Source organism: Lepisosteus platostomus, chromosome 7, assembly GCF_059453375.1.
Source record: "Lepisosteus platostomus isolate fLepPlt1 chromosome 7, fLepPlt1.hap1, whole genome shotgun sequence".
NCBI lineage: Eukaryota > Metazoa > Chordata > Actinopteri > Semionotiformes > Lepisosteidae > Lepisosteus > Lepisosteus platostomus.
Window position 1 is genome coordinate 6,784,848 of NC_142617.1, and position 21,544 is coordinate 6,806,391.

Here is a 21,544-nt window from a genome sequence, read left to right on the forward strand (position 1 = left end):
ATTTATAATTGCTTTAACATTTGTTCAACTGTTTAATGGATGGTCTCATTCTATGATGTGGGTGAGTACTTTTAGGAAGAGTTTTTAATCTCTGAAATTAATGTGTGTTTACATTGATTATGTGAATGTGATTCAGACAACATACTTATTCACTGTGACAGAAGCTTAAGTTTTAAAACAAACTGCTGCTATAAAGGTAAGGACTTTTTTTAGTCAGAATAAAAATTATCAAAATTCTTTAGTATACTTGAGGTACCGTTAATATATGGCACTGTAAGCAGTAACTATTTTTTTTTAAATTGTAGAAAAAACTGCAACTTTTTATAGTCTCTTCGGTCTACAATTTTATCACCGTCAATTTTTTGCATCAAATGTAATATCTGCAACTCAGCTCACAAGTACAAATAGGCTATGTTTATGGAGGCTAGGAAAAATTAACAATACATAAAAGTGTAATAATAAATGCTAAGAATACAAAGTGAACAAAACCATAAGGGTGTTTATCACCTCAAAATGTCCATATAATCAGAAAATAATAACATTTTCTTGGGGGATGACTACAGTTTTCAGTGCCTGCTCATCAAGACTTTTTTACAATCCGACTGCCTGCTCTTTTTTGTTTGAATAATGCCAACACCATTCATTGGAAATGGTTTCGGAAACCCCAAGATGGCTAATGTGGAAACATGCTGCTGGTGAACTGTTCAACTATTGTTTAACATTGGGCCATATGGAGAAACTCCTGGGTTTTTCTTGATTTTCAGGGACTTCAGCGACCTAACAATGCAGAATGGCGAATATGCCTTAATGGCTATTTAAGAAATGAATGAAATGCTTCAGGTACAGTATGAGAGTTCAAACAATAAGGAATAGGGATAATAAAAAAGAAAGCTTCACCTGTCACATACCGTACCACTCCATTCAATAAGCACCATTAACCAGATTGTTCTCTTGGTTAAGTGATTATGTTATATATTTTTAGTCAAACTATTACTGGCACATCTGTGGGCTAAACCCCAGTTTCTTACTTTTTTTTTTAATCGCAATTACTTTGGCCACTGTGAATTAAAATAAAAAAAACACAACACAATCCTAGGTTACTGTTTATAAGTAAGTACTCTGTGAAATTAAAATAAAAAAATAAATAATAGTAAAATATAAAAAATAATAAAACTGAAAAAGTTAAGAAAAACCACAGTAAAAAAGTCTCAGGACAAATTAATCAACTTTTTATCATACATAAGACCGCTTGAATATAATACAAAGGGCTTGTCCATTTGTCTTTTTTGTAACATTAGAATATACACAGCAAGTCTTGACTAGATCTTACAATCTGTGGACACAGGTACTTATCCTTTTTTTTCCCATGCTGTTCATGTTTACAGTGCACGTCAGACGTCCTGTAACCAAACCGTGTAGTCAATCACTCAAAACTGGACTGGGGAAAAAGAAAAAAAATCAAATAAAAGAATAAAATTCAAAATAAGAAAGAGGGAGAAAAGCCTGTAGAAGTACTGGACTTTTGAAGAGTTTAATGATGTACAGATTATATTAATGTGTTGATAGTTGTGTGCGCCCAACACAATTATAGTAGCTAGATATAAAATGGACCCACTATTGAAGCCTTTGCCAATTAAATTTAACAATAAATGGTATCCTGTATACATATTATGTATAAAGACTCACTTGTATCCAGCTTTGTAGAGGAAAAACAAACAAACTATCCAGTCGGGAAATACTTAAATATGTCAGAGGGTCTACCATTTCCTCTGTGACTTTTAGATTTAAAGCCTGTACTTTTGCCCTTACTGGGATAGTTAACCGCTAAAGACTGGAAGCACTGTCAACCCTTTACTGCAATCACAGATAACTTCCACTGCATGTTTTCCACATACATTTTAACAGTAATTAAAATACCATCAGGAAAAAAAGTGGTGAATTCTAAACTTCCTTTATTAAAAAAATATAAATATATACATAAATTTTAACTATCAAGGGGCAAAACGTAAACACCTAAAACCTGCATTCTGGCTCAAAGATAGATTTCCAGATGGCGCCATTTAGTCTAGTTTAAAAGTGGTCCACTCTAACATACTGAGGCCAATTTCCCCAAATTGACAAAGATGCTAAATTATTTATCTCCAGTTGGCAGGACATACTCTTTTTATGGTCACTATTGTTTCCTTTGGATAAATGTCTATCAGCAGGGCTCCAGTCAGATGTGGATTGTAATTTTGTTTTCAATGCTTTTTCAAATGCTGTAGCACATTTTTCTCATCTAAATGCCAAGTTGTATACAGTGCCTTCATCACTGGACTTAAACTGCTTCTTAGTTAATAAAGAGGGTACCACTCTAGCCACTGCCATGCTGACTGTGTTAAGTAATTAAGGCAGCATTACCCATTAAATTAGGCACATTTGAAATAGCCTGATAAAACCCAGATCCCGAACATGAGTTTCTACTGTTGCTCACATAGTTCTCTGACATATGAATACAAGGTCTTGCCTTGAAACATCAGCCGTAATCCTGGTACTCCGGAACCCGCAGAGTAACTTAAAATACCTGCACCTACTGTCCCTTGAGTCCTTAAAAACCAAAACAAAATTCTACCAATGAACAGGATTTTTTTAAATGAAATTTAGAAATAAAAAGGTTACAACCAATTTTGTCCAGGATACAGCTAACAGTAAATGTACTGAGAGTTCAACAACAGTTCCAGTTTTGCTAAAGCAATAGATACAGCCATTTTTTACTGACATTTAAAAAAGGTCTAGATACACCTTGTGTCAAAGTGCAGAACTGCTACATTATTGGTTACAGACATCTATGTGCTATAAAAAAAACAGCTTTGGTACAATAAATTATCAAAAGGGAAAATAAATTCTTGTAAAATTCACAGCATAATTGTGAGGCAAAAAAGCAGTCACATAAAATTCTGCATGTTTTCATTTTTTTATGTTCAAGATGAACAGAACACATTTGTGCAGAAGTTCTTGTTGAAGGAAAAACATGCTGAAGAAAATAAAAAGCAAAGAAAAAGCAAGTAAAAAGCAGGAAGGGACACAGTCGTAGCTTTTTCCATCCATCTCGCACTACTACTTCTGTGACCTTCAGTTATTTTACGAAGTCAACTTTAGGACACAAATGTGAACTTCCAAAACCCTGCAATCATAGGATTATTGAAGTCATAAACTTTAAAGAAAGGCCTCTTAAATTACCATTCTCAAATATCTTTTTCTATTTTTTCTTTTTTGTAAAGAATTAAGGGCTGTCTAGAGTTCAAAAATACAGGAAAGCTATTTTTCATTTAAATGATAATGTCCAGCTTCTTTATATCCATTCAGAGTCCAATATTCATAAGGCCAAAGGGTTATCTCTAAAGACTGCCGCCGCACAGACATCCCTAGGGTAGGCCAAAACAGACCTTGTGATTGCTTCTCAGTGCATCTCTTCGGTATGGACCCGTGAGTTCCCAACTGACCTACGTCCCAGGCTCTTGGGACCCAAGCATGCTGCAAACCGCTGTGCTAACTGCTGCCTCCGAACGAGTACACAAGTGTAAAACTTCAGTGACCACCTAGCATCTGCCGACAGGACTCCATCGGAATGTGCCCCCTCACAAAAGCGCAATATAAAACTGATGCGAGATGTAATTTCACTGCAAGTGCTCCTTGCAACACTACAGGTTCTATGCACAGCTCTTTTGAGGAATTGCACAACATAAATGACAAGTAAAAATTAAGAAAAGAAAAATAACCTGCCCACGGAAAAATGTCAATGTATATTAGGGGTTTAACTCTTATGACTGTTTCTGTGTATTTATAGTTCTTTACTAAAAACCACCAGAAAAACTATTTCCAGTAAGTTTTCTAACCACAGAAATCTTTTGCTCAGTAAGATCTTAAGATGGAGCCCAATGCCATGTAATACCTGGTTTTGAACAAGCAAGATGTGAAATGATTGATGGAGGTTTTTTAAACATGGTTTTTGCTATACTTATTTTGCAGTCCTTCTGCTTACTTGGTTATCATCTATAAAAAAATAAGAATCGAGGAAAAACTGGAAAAAAAACGAGAACAAAACAAAAGATGGGCTCTGCACTGTGGTAGCGGTTCAGTGATAATCTCCCTTCTGATTTAAGCAGCTTTTGATCTCTATGCACTTTGTTGAAAAACACCACCTTAAAAAATACACACAGAAAAAAACAAACCCATTCTCAGTTTAGTCACGAACTAGCCACAGAACTCTGCTGGACGCAGACGCCTGCCATCGGAGACTCCTCCCTGTCTATTCCTTGTCTCATGCCCAGATGTCCCTCAGTCATGTAGTGAGCAGGCCCTGTGTTTGTCGCAATCTGGTAAGTCGGATGTCCCGTTATGCCAGTCTCTTGGCGGGGATTCGAGAAGACACCCAATCCCATGTCCATGCTGCCATTTTGGCCAAAGTCCAAGGCATTGGCAGCGACCGGGCGGTTCTGATAGGCCTGGTTGCCCTGGTTCCCAGTCGAGGAGGAAGATGTGGAGGAAGAGGAGGCAGAGGAAGACAGGGAGGTCATGGACAGGTGGCTGTGCACCACCTCCATGGAATCCTGTGTGGAGGCGCTGTTAGTGGGGGAATTGTAGAGCCGTGGGCGATTACGTGTGGCCAGGCCCTGACCGTGGTGATGGTGGTGGTGATGATGGTGGTGGTGGTGGGAGCTGTTGCTGCTCGTGTGGTGATGTAATGCATTGGGCTGCTGTGGAGGCACGTGGAAAGTAGTCTCCTGGACCGGGTGAGTTTCCACGGTGACTTGCTGTGGACCGTCACCGCCAGCCCATCCCACAGGCGGGGGGTATGGTTGTCTCACCTGTGGTTTCAGAAAAAGTCAGCCTAGTTAGAAATACATAAAGTGACTTTCATTACCATTGTTGACAGCTTGTAATAAATGGGTGCGAATTGCTTTACTCCAATTTCCTTAGCTATTACAAAGCGGAAGGGGAATTCATTCCCCTTTAAGAGGGTTAAGAGGGCAAGACATTTCTACAGTGTCTTGCAAAAGTATTCAGACCTTTGACCAATTTTCTCATTTTACTGTATTACAAATCCTACATTGAAATTTAGTACTCTGTGATATTTTTATTTCTAAGCTCTGAAACTCAAAATTAATTATTGTAATGTGACTGTTTTATGTTAGAAAATACTCTTCAGAAAAATAAAAAACTGAATTTGAGTTTGTAAGGCACTGTATATAAAACTGCTACTAATGGCTGAATAAGGAACGCTAACTTCAGCCTTCACCAGATACATGCTTTGGTCCTGTGTCATGAACTGATACAGCTATTGGCAGGCAGTTTACCATGACTTTAACTCCCTTCAGTCTATTATGAAAAATAACAGATTGACGTTAAGAGTACTTGTGAAGAAAGGTAAGGGGCTTACCTGTGGACAATGGGTTTCACACTCCATAGCCTGTACAGCTGCACTGAAGTGCCCTCCACTGTGCCGATGCTGATGGGTGGGATCGGACCTTGCTCTTCCACTGTTACTTGTTCCAGAGGAACCTCCTTGGAAAGACAAGACAAACCTTAATGTGTATTACGATTTTCTTTTACACTGTGCACAATGTAAACCTGGATCCTTCCACAAACACAAGGCACTAATCAAGAACAGAAAAACTCAATTAAAAAAAATTCTGTGTAGTACCTGAACTTGAAGAGGTGCTGGAAGTGGTTCCTGAAGACTGTGATTGCTCAAGGGCAGGACTTGTTGACACACTGTTGCTTGTATTTGTCCCTTCATCAGCTGTCTTTTTGAAAAAGCTGTGCTGCAGGGCATAATAGGGCTGAATGCGTGTCTTGGGGTCGTAGTCCAGCATTCTTAAAATGAGGTCCTTGAACTTCAAGTAGTCAGCTACAGCATGACCAGATTCCCCAGCTCGTCGGCCTCCTGGACCCCCTGCTTCAACTCCAAGGATATTATGAAGTTTACGGGAACCTGGGGGTTTATACTCCTTGCGGGAAGAGAGAGAGGAACCACTAAAAACCCATTCAAACAGCACCATGCAACCAAACTGAGGTTTAGTGTTCAAAATTAGGTGCTAGAATAAAGAATAAAGATTTAGATCTGTAAGATCTATACAGAAAGATGTTAAGATTTTACTGCTTGCTTCATACCACTGAGAGGGGCATTCAAAATCTACGAGACAAGTTAATATGCATGCAAGGGGAAGAAAGGGGGCGTACAAATGTGAAGGCACAAAAGGAAGTTCCTATGACATAGAATACACACCCTTTTTCCATCTTTGGTCTTCTTCACACCCCATGTGCTATCAGACAGCTTCTCAAAAAACTTCCGTGCCTTTGGCGCCTGGTCCAAAATGTGACTGGGAGGGATACCAAGAACTTCAACAATTTTGTTCATTTGATCCACCTGAAAACATGAATCACCACCAATACAGATGTTTATTCAGGGGAACAAAAAATCATTACAAATACACAAAGGAAAAATAAAAGTCAATGCTAAACAGAGTCCTCCTGCATTGCATTTTTCCAGCCTTTAGCACCCTCTACTGTATCAGTCAGTATATTATTATATACTGTATCAGTATATTTTTACAACCTAATTTTGGCACTTAACTTAGCTCCTTAACTCTTCTGAACACTTGAAATGAAATTGATCTTTTCCTTGGGTGTACATAAAGATTACATGTTGAAAATACAAATATTTTAATCAGTTCTTGCATCAGCATGTTAGTCATTTTTAAAATGTTATTTTCCACATATTATTGGAATCCATTTAGAAGAACATGTACTTTTTCTACGCCTTTTAGCCCAGAAAAAGAACTGTTCTTTTTCTTTTACTGTATCTTTTTTCTTGTTCTTTTGTGGGTCTGTGAGTGATTCTTTTGGTTTCTACAAAAATGTCCTAGACTTACTTCATTTGCTCCACTGAAGAGAGGTTCTCCAGTATGCATTTCAACTAGAATACAGCCAAGAGACCACATGTCTATAGCGAGGTCATAAGGCATGCCTAGCAGCACTTCAGGGGATCGGTAGAAACGACTTTGGATATACTGGTATATCTGAGAAAGGAAAGACAGTTAGATTTTTCAATTACAGTAAATAACATTGAGCTATATCATTGTTTTCTCTTATAACAATAAACAGAAAAAAATCTTCCAAATTTCAGATGTGGAGACAAAAACAAATGGCATGCAGTTACTCACCCTTTGCCCCAGTTGGCAAGAACTACCGAAATCAACTATTTTGATGGCGCTTCGCTTAGGATTACAAAGTAGGATGTTCTCGGGTTTTAAGTCACAGTGGATGATGCTGAGTTCAGGTGTGGCAAGGAATAGCAGTGCTGTACACATCTGTTGAGCGAACTTGCGTGTCAGGTTCAGCGAGACTCCACGGAAATTTGTGTTGCGCAGCAAGTCATAGAGATTGTATGACAGCATCTCAAAGACTAGGCAGAGGTGGTTCCGGAACATAAAGTGACGCTTAAGGTGAACTAAACAGAAACAAAAACCTGTATGAGCAAACTCGCACTTCAGAATAGTTCGTGTTACCAGTGACTGCAAATAGGATACAGAGCTGTACAATGAGCACGTTACCGTATCAAAAACATGTCACTAAACACTAAAATGTTTTTTTTTTAAAGTTAAATTTGCAAACTTTAAAGCCAGGTCAGTTAAGAAAGAGAAAAATGCAGTTTGTAGTAAGGAGTTTGTATATTTAGGTATTTATGAAAAAATACTGCCAGCCTGCATTTACAACTGAAACGGTTTCAGAAGACAGTTCTCAATAATCAGATTAGTACACAAAAAATAAAATTCCCTTATAAAAAAACAATACAAAAATCGAATAATTTGAATGATATGAAACAGCTGAGCTCACAGTTACCTATGTAGTATTTCATCTCAGTGTCATGTTTGTTCATGAGCTCAAGGAGCCGCACTTCAATCTGCGCTTGGTTTAGGAAAGCCTTCTTGTTCTTGATGATCTTAATTGCGACCCACTCCTGCTCGACACGGTCATATGCCTTCACCACCTGTTACAAACAAGAACAACACTTTAAGAGAAAAACAAACACCTCAGCATTTTATACCAATTGAGTCCATCTGGAAACCGGAACTGGCATCTGCTAGTTGACACGAAGCTGGAACAGGCATGAACTAGCTAAATTGCCCCAGCCTTAAATTGATTAAGCTGCCTCCTTAGGGTAATAACCATATTTGTGACAAATGAATGGGAAAAATACAATATCTAGCCCTCAAGTACCACTGGGTTGAGACATTCTCCATGTGTTACCCCATGCATAAAACTGCATAAAAATAATCTATTCAAATTATTTTATTATTTATTTCTTTAAACATATACCAATTCCAATCTCAATCCAAGTAAACTGTAGTTTGTGTGTCTAAGTGCTCTGTTAAAAGAACATTTTATATTTTTCTACATCAACATACACTTTGTGGTAAAAAAAACTGTTCATCACAGCAAATGTACTATCCTAAACACACACATCAATTTGATGTTTTTACAATCCCTCAAATGCTCAAGATGAAGCTGATAACGAACTGGGTTTGTAAATTCTCGTCTGAAGAGTTATTTGCATATCACCAATTCATCACGAATCCCAAGAATTCAAATAGGCTACATTTTAAAGAGCCCAGGGGCCAATGCAGAAACGGCACTTTTAGGAGGCATATGTAAATTTCATCTTGGAAACCAAAAGTACTCGATCAACACAAGATTTTCAGGAAAAATGATAGTATATATATATGTGTGTGAATTTTTGTTGCTTTTTTCAGGAAAATAACAAATCTTTGTTCCAGACTCACCTGTCCAAATGACCCTTTTCCTATTAAGGAATCAATTTCATAGCGGTCCATCCACTTCTCCCCATTCTTCACTATGTAATCATAGTTGTCATCATCGTAGCCATCATTGTACACCTTGCGTTCTTTCTTGTGACTAGAGTCGTCTCCCTGGCCTTGCTGATGTCGTCTCTTCTTTTTTGCATAGTATACCTTAACACCAGGAGAAAAAAAAACATTATCTGGTTCACCTCTCTTCAAACTCTGGGTATTGCTCCAGTATTTGTACTTATGCAGCACTGCTGCTCATATAGATTGCGAAGCATTACATTCTCTGTAGCTCTCTCTTCTGGCCTCTGACAAACTAAGATGACCCTTATAAACACATCTGCAGTAATCGAAAAAGTTAATAATACAGTCATATTACTTTCATAAAGATCTAGTAATATGATGACAGAAGAGTAAATGCTACTAAAATATAAGAGCAAGCCAAAGTGCTTAAATATTATAGCCTACTCACTGCTAGTCACAAAGTCCTTATTACCACTGTTACAGGTACAGGATGGAGACATGCTATGTGCAGCTTGCAGTCTGCAGGCAATCCCTGCATCACTAAATCTTAATATTTAATTACACATTGCTAGCTACAGCAGTGTTATAGTAACTACAGATCACTTCAATGTAGTACAAATATGGCCATATGTCTAAGTCGCACAGCTACAGAAGGAATATGCTGACAATCAGTAGAATTACTGGTCTCAGCTAAGTGAGCTTTTGGAAAGAAATTCTGCATTCACAACCTGACCACTGAGGTGCGCTAGTTCACATAGCAACCGCATACCATCTCTGCATAAACATAGCGACACTCCAGCTCTAATGTGCTGTCCAGTTCTATAATAAGTAAAATATGCTCCCCAAAGATTAAAACTTCGGATTTCTTTAATATTCTAAATTTACCACAAATCAACATGCAATGCAGATCTATCACCAAACGCACTATGGACTACATTAAGTTATTGCCAAGGGCACATCATGTACTGGTCTTGCTGAAGTGGAATAGGACTTCTATCGTGACTGATATCAATCTTAATCCAAAAAAGGTTGGCATTTGCTAAAATAAAATTTGTAAGATTATAATGAAATACAGGTAACCACAGATCTGTAGGCTAAATGTTTCCATTTTGTTTCCAGTACAGAATGCTTCGTGCTTTGATTTGTATCAAAGATGTGTGTGATATACAAATAATTTCCAATAAATCATAACAAAAAAAGGATTAATATTCATAAGAATAATGTTTACATCAAATATGATACTGAAATTCAAGCAGGCAGACTTCTCCCCCACTGTCTTCTTACCTCATTGATGTGTTTGTAAGTTTTGATCAGGTCAACAGACAGCTTCCTCAAAGGAGCACTGGCTGGATCACGGAAAGTTTGGGGCATCCGCCTCTGTAACATGACAACATCAGGAATCACCTTAAACAGACACAGAGAAAGCCTAACATTTAACCTTAGCTTCTGTTAACTAAACGGTCTTTTGAACTGAAACTAGTAATTAACTAGATTATTTAAGCTAATTTTGTCTTATTTTTACTTAAAACCACAGACTGAAACAACAGAAGCTTGAAACTTAAGACTTACAATGCAAAGCGTGAACTGACAAGCTAATAATTTCAAGGACAGTAGTTGAACTTTCTCTAATTCCAAACTACATTTTCTCTTTGCATTGATCTGTACAGTTAAAAACAAAGTTACAGAGCAAGAATGACTTGCATTTAATAAGAATTGCAACATAAACACTTGTTTACAAAAGTGTATTTTGTTTCAAGAATTCTTTTACTTGTGTAACTGATTTATTATGAATATCACGTTAATACTGTACACCTGAAAAGAATAAAATACTTTGATTTTAATTTTATACAAAATACGTCATTAAGAGGTCATTTGCATTTCTTGTGAATTCCAGGAGTTCTTGTACTCATAGTATATATACAGTTTATGAACGGTCATATCACATTATCAGTCAAAATGATAACGTTTTGTTATTGCAACACTTTTCTCACAAATACATGTATTTTCTTATACATATCCTACAATCAGCAAAATAACTACCAGTCAGTATCAGTATATTTGCTTATTTTACCTATAATTCTTAAGTATTGCCCTGATCATTTAAAACTAAACCCAAAAACTCATCCAAGAGAAAAAACAAATTCCTCTGTAATGATTATTGCTGTCTGCTGTAATGAAGTCAAGATAAGAACATCACATCTATTTTGAGTCACTGTCTTGATTGTGCTTACTGTGCTTATTATTTCAAGGATTCAACATGCCGCTTTTGGGAAGAGACGCTCATGCACAGATAATGTCAAAGATAACTTTTGGCAGCATTCTTTCCAGAAATCGACAAGATATCAGGGACAAATAAGAGAGGAACATGAACTTAAATGGTTACTACTTTTCCATTGGTCACATCAATCACATAACTAATATTTCATGATATTTCATGATGTGTTAAATATTAATTAATCTGAAGCTGCCTGTTCAGGTGACTCTGGACAGTACTTACCTGGTTGGCAATTGGCTGCTGAGCCTGGTCGCTGTATGGTAATGCTGGGACAGACGGGTCATTACTTTGCTGGTGACGGTCACTGTACTGCTGGTGCGAATGAGGCATCGGTGCAGCCATCTGAAGGCCAGCAGCATGAAAAGAAAACGAAGGCGCAAGCCGAACAGATGAAGGTTTGCATGCTGAAGTCTCTCCTCCTGTAATAATATTAGAAGAGATGCATTTGAATTATTGCGGGTCTTGCATAGTAGACAGAGGATGTTTACACACAGCACCTAATAACATTCGGTTGAATGACATTTTGCCAAAGATTCAGGTGGCTTCAAAGCCAGTACTCATTCTGATCAACAAAGGAGTCAAATGAAACCTGCCATGAACAACCAAGAAGAAGTGGGAAATTGATGTGCTCAGGCAAGTGAGCTCCTGCTACTTAAGACAATATCAATTAAGGGCCACATGTTAAAAGTGTTCTTTTTTTAAACTTTAGAATCAACAATTTACGGTCATATCCACCTGATCTGGAATAATCAATTATGTGTTTTTACACATTCATATTATGGCTACGAATCCTGCAACTGCACAGCTGGTGGCGTCTGCTTACACTGAGGTGTCTGGCCCACCTTCAAGCTCTGTACCAGAGGACTAACAGCAGTAACTGGAGAAGAGGCTCATCCTGACAGCACTCAGCTAATTGGGCACTGCCACTAAGGGAATCCCTGGGACAGTGTCAGTTTCATCACGTGATATGACCCAGGAACAAACCCATGATGATAGATAGGGCTCAACCTACTCTTGGGAGGCCCGCAAAAGATTCCTATGTGACAATGTGCAACAAGATAATCCTAAAATCTTTTCTATATCAAAGTTAGTTCCAATTTAAAAGGTTTATTCAAGACAAAATTACGTTCAAACAATACAGACAAAAGGTATTTAGTAGAAGTAACTTCATTATCTTAAAATCAATGACACTATTGGGCATATTGTTCATTAAAGCTCAGAAACTACTGGTGGTCTATCCAACAATAGACATTGAATTCCAGGAAGAAACCACACTAAAATTAACACAAAAAACACTAAATATTCTTAAACTTCAAGGGTATATTTCAAAGTGTTTTTAAAGATTGTATTCAATAATAAAGACACTGGTAACACACTGGTGCTTGGCATTTATAATCCTTCCTAGCAAACTGAGATCATAGATCTCATACATGTTGGCATCACAGGTGTCCTTGTTTTCTCAGTATATCTCTTAATAACTGACCTCTCTTCAGAAATACACAAGAATCTTGGTCAAGGTCAAATAATCAATGAATAACTGATTATCCTGCATTCTGACTAGGATAGAACTATGGGCTTGTCTTATACAGACAATCAACATTAGAACTGTGTTAGGACAACAGTTTTGTTTACTAGCAAGATCATAATGAAACAAATAAAACAGATAAAGCACGTCATTTATTTCAATTTCAATATGCAATTCAGCTGATGTTAGTGAAATACACATTTTAATTTCTTATATATAGGCATAGTAACTACTATGGTGCTGTCTTAAAACAAAATATAAATTTAGTTAAGTTTTAAATAGTTTGTTTTCTACTGCTTTCCTTCCACTTTGATTAAATTTGAAATACTCAATGTTCATTATTTAGGGCTGCTAATTTATTGCTGCTACAACTATTACATTGCGTACATTTCCTTTAGTCATATTTTTTTAAAACAACATTACATTGATCATAACTGCTTCATTTAAAAAAAAAACTGATTTTTCTTCAATCTGTATTCTGCTGTTCTTAGCAAAAGTATACTCTGTAGGTACCACAATCTATTTGTTGCAGATTCTAGTACATTTTCTGGCACCATTTTTATTTATTCAATTTAAAATTTTAGTAAAGGGGTATCTATCGCATTTCCATCAATTACTTCATCATCCACTTTGCATGTGTGCTACCCAGCATGAAAACACAAACTAGTTACGATTGTAGTTATTGAGGTTGATGCTGACCAATTTCCTAACTAGTCTGTGTAGTTCACAAATGCCTACCATAATAATACACACTACTATGCATCATGATAAAAGGAGAAAAGGAATGTGCAAATTTATAAACAGCATTTATTAAACATTAAAAGTAAGATCTCCTGTAGCCACAAGAAATCTGTGGATTGCATCATTTGAGAAAAGCTGCACTCTCAAACATTATTTTAAAGGCCTATTTAGGCAGCTTTTTAATATCACAAAATTGTTTAATCTTATAGGATCAGAGATCCCCCTATTGCGTCACTGTTCTCAGAGCTCTTTTACTCCAGGAATTAGCATCCTTTACCAAATCCAATGTTAAGAAACCTATTTTTTTTATAGCCTGGTTTTAAATAAGGTTTACATGGGCCAAACTAGCTTTTCTGTTTGTTCATATTACACAGTAATCCTAACCTCTTAAGATTTCAATCAAATATGTTATGAGCTATTTGTGAATAGCTCAGTTGTTGTTTTTTTACTAAGTCTCCTTAGTAGTAAATATGAATTGTTTAACCAAGTACATCGGCAAGAAGTTGAAACTTGAAACTGAAAAAAGGTTTGTGCCCATCCAGTATTGTTGCATAAAATAAAAACATTAAAACTATAAGACTACCAGCAATGGAGACCCCAAAATAAATATGCACAAAAAAGGGCATTTTTCAAAATATACAAAGTTCAAATTAAATCCTTATTTGGATTTGATAACAAAGAAAAGGCTATGTGCTTTTGGTCGTTATCCCGCTGGAAAGACCATTTGTGACCAAGCTTGAGCTTTTTAGCAGAGGAAACCAATTTTTGGATAAATGATCTCGGTATTTTTTGTAATCCATCTGTACATTAATTCTAACAAGAGCACCAGAAATGGAGGATGAAAAACTGACCAGATAAATTTCTGCTCTTCACTTAAAGGAAAACAAGTGTTATTTTTCTGCAAGTTTGACTTTTCTATACTAATTATACTGCTGGTGAGACTGTCCAAAAACATTTTTCCACACTTAATCATTTGGTTCCATTTTAACTTGGGAGTCAATTAGCTGCTATTTGGTCAATTGTCTTCTGACAGTGACATTAACTCAGTTACAAACACCAGACTCGTATGTACTGAGAACTTAAATGCTTTGAAATGGGATTAATAGAGTTACAACCAAAAACTAGTATAAAATATTTCTATAGCTCCAACAAAATATGGCAAAATTAATCCTGACTAACCTCAACAGATTTGGCTACCATTCAAAAGCCGTCTACACTTCCCAACTCAATCAAAATATACTGTATTACAGCAACTCAGCATTAAAACATTTAATTCTGATCACACTGATGGTATTCAATGCTTTGTACATGTGTCTTAAGTCTATAAATCAGGGCAGCCTGTCAAGTTATCATAGTATGACAAAGTGGAGAGGTAAATCAAACAAATTCCTCATTTAGAAACAATATGAATTCCATTTATTCAGTGCGAGTTATAACTTTCAATTAAAAACAGTGAAATACAAAAATAGAAGTAACAGATGTCTGACAATCCTGCAGCAATGACTGCACAGAACTGATTTAGGAAACAGTCACAAATGCCCTTGACCACAACCAGCTAAATCCACCAGACAAAATCATGCAATGCAAGAATCAAGAGTATTCCAACAATAAGTATGAAAAAGTTCACAAGCATTTGGCAGTAAAGTCAAAAAGGGTGACATCAGAGATCACAAATAGCTACCATTTACGATGTCACTGATCACATGTGCCTAAACGCACAAGTCACTGAAGTCCATCTAGAGACCTGAAGGTCAGATTTCAACCAGATGAATAACCACCTGATGAGGGGAAAGAGCTTTATACATAGCAGATTCACACACAAAACAAGGAATCTTTGTGGTTTTGGGAGATCACCACAGAAACTGGATTTCTTACAAACTGTGTGGGCTAAATTACTAAAACAAAAAATACATTTTCTACTGTGTGCTCTGAGATAACATAACATGAGAGCAACGTCTACTGTATTAGAATTAAACAGCTCCTGCAGATTTCTTCCGGCATTGTATACTGCAGAACTACTCCTATTCTTTTAGTTCTGTTTCTGCATACGCTGAACATACTGAAAAATATAAAACATATACGCTCAAAAAAGATGAAGGAAATGAAAGGCTTTAAAATATCTGAGCGCTTAAAAATAAACTAAAAGGTGGCGTTTAAAAATAGTTTTGTAAATTGAAAAAAGCAGAGCTGTTATATGTGGACCCCCAGCTGTTTAGACCTGCATGTGACTCAGCTCCTGAGCGTCATAAAAGTGGTGCCAAGCACAGCCCTCGCCCCCTCCCCCCGTCTGTAACACTCCCATCGCACCAAGCAGAGCGCTCACTCTGCACTGTCAGGACTGGGAAACTGCTACATCACTCCAGAGTTCATCTCCGAAGCAACCACACCGCAGCATACAAGCATGACATACTGATAGGCAGTGATTATCCTGCTACTCATTCAAAAAATACAGTAGCACCTAAAAACAATAATAAAACTGTTTCAAGTAAACAGTGCTTGGATATCCCTCCTTAACAACTTGTTTTGTTCCCTCAGTGGACACCACTTTCTTATCCTTGCCTGTGTGGTTAACTTATTGCTATTAGCTTATTAGCTTATTAACTCATTAGTTCAGTTCACTTTGTCATATGCATAAGTGCAATGACATGTTTATTTGCATGTATGCAAAAAATATAAAGACATTAAAGTCATCACCAAAAACATAGAACAGCAGCAGCAACAACAAGTTAAATCATTAAGGTGATACAACTAAAATCACTTTCAATGAGCTGCATTAGTGAAACATTCACAATTAAAGAAAGAAGCCACAAATGAATAACAAAAATATTAAAATGCTATGTGGTATTTTTAAATCCAATCAAACTCTTCCTATTTAAAAGTCATCCAGTATTAATCACTGCCAGGTCATGTATAGTTCCCAGATTAAATCAAAGTACAAAAAATCTAATTGATTCATATTAAATTTTAGCAGAATTGGTTAAATTTAACTGGCTAGTTAATTTGGACCATATACAAATCCACATAGAGTCACAACAGTTACTGATCAATAAGAGCCTACATATAAATTTCCTAAATGTTAGAACCCCTCTAGAAGTTTTATAAGCAATTATAAAATCAGAATATAAAATACTGGTACTTTAAAGATTACATTAATTTAATTAAAGAAAGAAACAAATCAAACGGAAGGTATTTAATACTAGTTTAATTTATACAGCACATTTCTTCCTTAAAGATCCCAAAGTTCTTTACATATACTATGCCACCTTCTTTGACCAGATTGGTAATATACAGCAGCCCCACTACACAGCAGAATCAGATAAAGTGAGAAACTGCCTCACCAGCTGACACATGGGAGATTTTGAAGGAGCCAAGACTATGCTAGACAAGAATAGATGTTAGTTAAGACCGTGTCATAGGCTCTTAAGTGACCCACTGTCACAGCCTCAGTTCAGTATCCCAGCTCCTCCTACAGCCCAGTGACCCCAGTCACCCCAGGAGCACTGGCCTGGAAATTCTGGTCCAGGAGGAAGAGGGCCACCTACTCGTCCATCAAAACTACTTACAGCAGCAATAAGGTTTTCAGTCTAAAACCACCCAACATTTCTGGTCTTGGCAGAGTGTAAATCTTAGATTCATTCTATTAGTGCTGCACAGCAACAAATTATAATTCTTTCAAAACCAATACAGCCAGGACAACACCCTTATCCCAGTAAGTTCTGGTACTAGGAAACTCTCGTTGGTTGAGATCTGTGTAGGTATAGAGAAAAAGAGCCTTATAGAAGTATGAAACATCTACTTTTGATTTTTCATTCTCAAATACATTGGAAGCCTACAGCAGAAATTGTCAGAACATGTTTTGTGAAGCACCTTGCTCCAGCGTACAATAGCAGCTTCTCACCTGGGCTTAGAGCACACCATCTTCCAACCCAGTAATGAGGGTTCACTTAAAGCTTATTTTTACTTAAATATCTAATTAAAAATGTAACTTTAAAAAGCAGCAATTCTATTAAATGTATCATACACTATGATCATACCAATAAAACTAAATTGATTTATATTGTATATTTCTGTAAAGATTGATACTTGCGGGTTTCCTCTTGTAATTCCTCTAAAAGGAGAGAATGAGGGTTGATTCTCAATTAAACATACTGCTCGATTTTAATACTTATTTGCCAAGACAAGTTTTCAAATGACTGAAATTCAGTGTTTCACATAAACGTGATGGTGGCCTCTGAACAGTTAAAACGAGCATTTAACTCAGCAATCAAATCTTCTCAGTTCTATTTTGAAGTCTCAGGCTGTCTGCAGTGAGTGGGAATTCTGCAGATCATTAAGTACTCATTTATCAACGTCTCTCACTAGGCAACACAATGCAGCAGAATCACACAGAGTAACCACCCTTCTGAACCCCAGCAACAGCACCTAATTAGCATAGCCTACCACCAGGAAGATACTGTATGATTGGGTGAGTCTGTCAAAGCCGAGGCCAATCAGAGGCGTGTATGCAAATATCCTACTTTTGTTGCCAGGGCAAAGCTGCCATCTATTGTCCAATAGGAAAACAAGTAATAAACAAGAAATGAAATTGCACTTTGTCACATTTCCAAGCTGCATTTAACACTTTAGTCCCTGGCAGAAAATTAGTATCACAGTTCAAAACCTGGATACAGTCAGACTAAGGACAGAACCCTAATCCACCCCCCACCATCCTAAAAAAAGGCAACTGCAATGGAAAAGGGTGACCTATATTTTTGTACATTTATAGTTCAGGAGCATTTTTTTTGCCCTATATTTCAAATTCGCTTGCAAAATGATCCGAAAAATAAAATATTTAACATTTCACTACTATTTGAAGGATTGAAATGAGGCATATGTATTTTTTTATCTTTCAGGGCAGTTAATAAGAAATGTCACAAGATATTCTTAATCAATTACAATGTTAGCAGAAAAAAAGTAGACAGAACTGTAGAGGCATTAAAGAATAGATTGTCAAACTGAAGCTACAGACGTTTACATGAATAAAACACACGGGGTATTTTTATCATGAAAAGGAAATTCTCTAAGCTGATGTCTTAACTACGAAATTCAGATGTTACACCTTTTTTACAGAATAATTTAAGTTTTTAGATAGTAGTTCATTTAATAATGAACATGCTAACATACAACATAAAATTCAGAAGAATATCTCAGTCTGAAGGATTTTTTAAAAATCTCATGACCAAAAGGACAAACTCATACTAATTTTCATGTAAAGCAGCACTGACACTTAGAACCTTCCACTACTAATCTTTGGCACACACATTAGAATTCAGCTCATAAGAGAAACCTAAAATATATCATTTCTCAAGACAATTGGCTTGCTGGTGGGGGGAGGGAAATGTTCTGTTCTTATTTTGTTCTGGTAAACTTGGTGAAAACTGGTTCATGAAGAGGAGGTAAATGTTTTTTCCCCAATGCTTTCCCTACACTTCCAAATGCCTTTCCTGCGCAAAGGACCTACACTGAAATTTTTAAGGGTAGTTTTCTTGGCCACTTAAACCAAATACAATCTCGGCAAAAGACATTAAATGCTCGATTTAAAACCTGCTTGGTTGATTCTACTAAGCAGTATGAGTATGCTGCTGGGAAATCCAACAGGGCTGAGACAGCACATTTACAATTGCTTTTACTGTAAAACTGGCATTCCATTTGCTTTCTGACTGAGAGGTGTAATCTAGCAAAAATGTTCTTAAAAGTGGTTGGAGTAAAACCCTCTCCTCTTATCCCTACGAATACATCCAGTTTTTCTGCATAGAAAATTAGAACAGATTCCTCTTCTAAAAGTTTGACACTACAGTGAATAGATTGTTAAAGAAAAAATAATTCAATAAATTCTACACCGCCATCATGCATCGTCTTGTACACAGCAAGGAAACTGTCACAGAGGCCATGAAAAATAGTTTATCAACCGAAATGTCAACCATCCCAACTGTTTCTGTCTTCCGAACTTCAGGTAATTTGACAACAGCTTAAAGACTGTTCTCTAAATGCTTAACCTATTTTTCAGCACTTCCTAGCATACATATTTGGCTCAACAGCCTGTAAGCTGAATTGTGCCAGTAGGGGATTTGGAAGTCGCAAAGCCACTTCTAATTTGTGGCAAAGGCAATGCTGGATATTTTTACACGGCCTTTAAAGAAAAAATGGGAATGATCTCCCATATCCATGTACATCATACATACCACAGTGCTACTGTAACATCTATTAAGGACAGAGTATATGCTGTGCATGACTTTAGACCCCAGTGACATTAATCATTAAAAAGGTGACAAGGGCATGGGAAAACTGAACTGTGGATCATTTCAAAGCTTCAGTAGAGACTCTTATGGTTTACAACTAAAGGAGCCAAAAGTTATATTTCTGACAAAGCTTTTTAATTTGCTGACTGTAAATCAAAACTATTATTTATGAAATACTTCCTAAAATTCATACATTCAGCATCTGGCCTGTTTAATTAGTATCTAATTTTGCACAACGAAACAAAAACAATCTAGGAGACTTCTTTCACCTATGTGATTAAGGACAATAGGTAAAGTGGAAAAACCCACCAAAGGTCAATTAAATGTATTTTTGTAAGAGAACATAGGTTTTATGACATATCCTAATTTTTATTAAATGTAACATACAATCATTCAAGAGACCCGCTCTTGTCGGCACAATCTGAGACATCTAAAACTTTCCTGGACAAAACAAAAACCCTTCAAATTTATGTCTTCCTGTTCAGACTGTAAAGACAATCACTTTAACAACTTTACACTGTCGCAAAAGAAACATTCTCTAGAGTTCAAATCGCTTCACTTCAAGAAGTATCAATGCTGGAAAATATCTAAAAAGCGCACACTGTAAATTGGGAATGCAATCATGAATATTAGAGTGGATACAAGATGAGGCCTTCCATCCCACCTGGATTGTTTGGTTGCTAGTAACTAACTGATATGAAGGTCCACTCCTAGAAAGAAGCCAGATTATTGGTTTCAGAAGCATGGCTGGGGAGCTTGTTCCAGTTTTAAACACACTCCTCCAGTGTTTCCACTACTGTCCTCAGGCCTGCGCTTCACTGTTGAATCCAAAAGGTCCATGCCTTAGACGATTCTGAACTGATCATGTTCTGTTCTGATCATTTCCCTTCCTAATCTTTCATTGTTCAAGATTTAAAGGATTTCTTCTAACCTGTCAGTGTGGGACATTCCTTAAATTCCAGGAAATTATATGGCTGCTCTTCTCTGGACTGACTCCAGAACAACAATCTTATTTTGTAAAAGGACTAAAACTGTAAACAATTCTCATTCTAGATGAGGTCTTTCTATTGGGCATCGTTCAACTTTAACATAACATCAACATTTAAATTCTACTGTTTAAACTATATGTCATAAGATTGTTTGTGTTTTTTATTGCTTCCCCTAGTTGTCATGAAGGCGTAAATGAGTTGTTAACACAAACAACCAAGTAATTTTAATAAGTAGCCTTTTCAGGATAGTCCTTACTTCTAAGGTCGTCTACAACTGAATTCTAAAGAAAGTTTACTTATACATATTGAAATGATTTAAGTCTTTATGGGCATATCTACAGCTGAAATTAGGTACTACATGCTTCTAAGGATCTCTCAAAATGAAAAATGTTAAATTTGGTTCTTACCGACAACTCTTATTTTGGTACTGACTGTTTTGCCGCCAGTAAAAAGCTAGATTTGAAGCAATGTTCCTTTCTTAACTGTAATGGACTAAAGAATGGAAAAAGAACAGAATCGGAGCAAAGAGGGTGGCAGAAGTATTAAGTGTCATGAAAGTGTTAGGCTAAGGAAAATTGTTTCCGAAATACAAACTACGCAATAAGATCTATTCTATCTGTCCTATTGCAAACACAGTTGCATACTGCATAAGCCTCCAGGGCATCTTGGAAGTTTATTTAAATTTAGATCTTAAAGGTCATACTTTAACTGTAAAATTAGAAAGACGAATGAAAAAACATTTACAAGAAAATGTGAAAAATGTAATTTGCTGTGAGACATCTGTCTTTGAATGTGACAGTCACATGATAAAGATGGGCATTAAAAATTAAAACAGAAATATATCCCTGCTGAACAAGTCAAGA

At 36.6% G+C, this 21,544-nt stretch overlaps 1 protein-coding gene across 5 annotated transcripts in view; it reads right to left on the reverse strand.

Moving 5' to 3' along the window:
- Positions 1–1,208: 1,208 nt before the first annotated feature.
- dyrk1aa (dual-specificity tyrosine-(Y)-phosphorylation regulated kinase 1A, a) overlaps positions 1,209–21,544 on the reverse strand; it is a 46,737-nt gene continuing 26,401 nt past the window's right edge. The window contains exons 4-13 of one of the 5 annotated variants that reach the window (XM_088638918.1): positions 11,371–11,567; positions 10,158–10,277; positions 8,826–9,014; positions 7,885–8,032; positions 7,206–7,492; positions 6,915–7,061; positions 6,269–6,409; positions 5,684–5,990; positions 5,420–5,541; positions 1,209–4,847 (exon numbers count right to left, since the gene is read on the reverse strand). In XM_088638918.1, coding sequence (XP_088495044.1) covers positions 4,227–4,847; positions 5,420–5,541; positions 5,684–5,990; positions 6,269–6,409; positions 6,915–7,061; positions 7,206–7,492; positions 7,885–8,032; positions 8,826–9,014; positions 10,158–10,277; positions 11,371–11,567 — 2,279 coding nt within the window. In that variant the 3' untranslated portion in view covers positions 1,209–4,226. Of the gene's footprint in view, positions 4,848–5,419; positions 5,545–5,683; positions 5,991–6,268; positions 6,410–6,914; positions 7,062–7,205; positions 7,493–7,884; positions 8,033–8,825; positions 9,015–10,157; positions 10,278–11,370; positions 11,568–21,544 lie in introns of all 5 variants that reach the window. The other 4 variants (XM_088638921.1, XM_088638919.1, XM_088638917.1 and 1 more) reach the window with 4 other exon arrangements.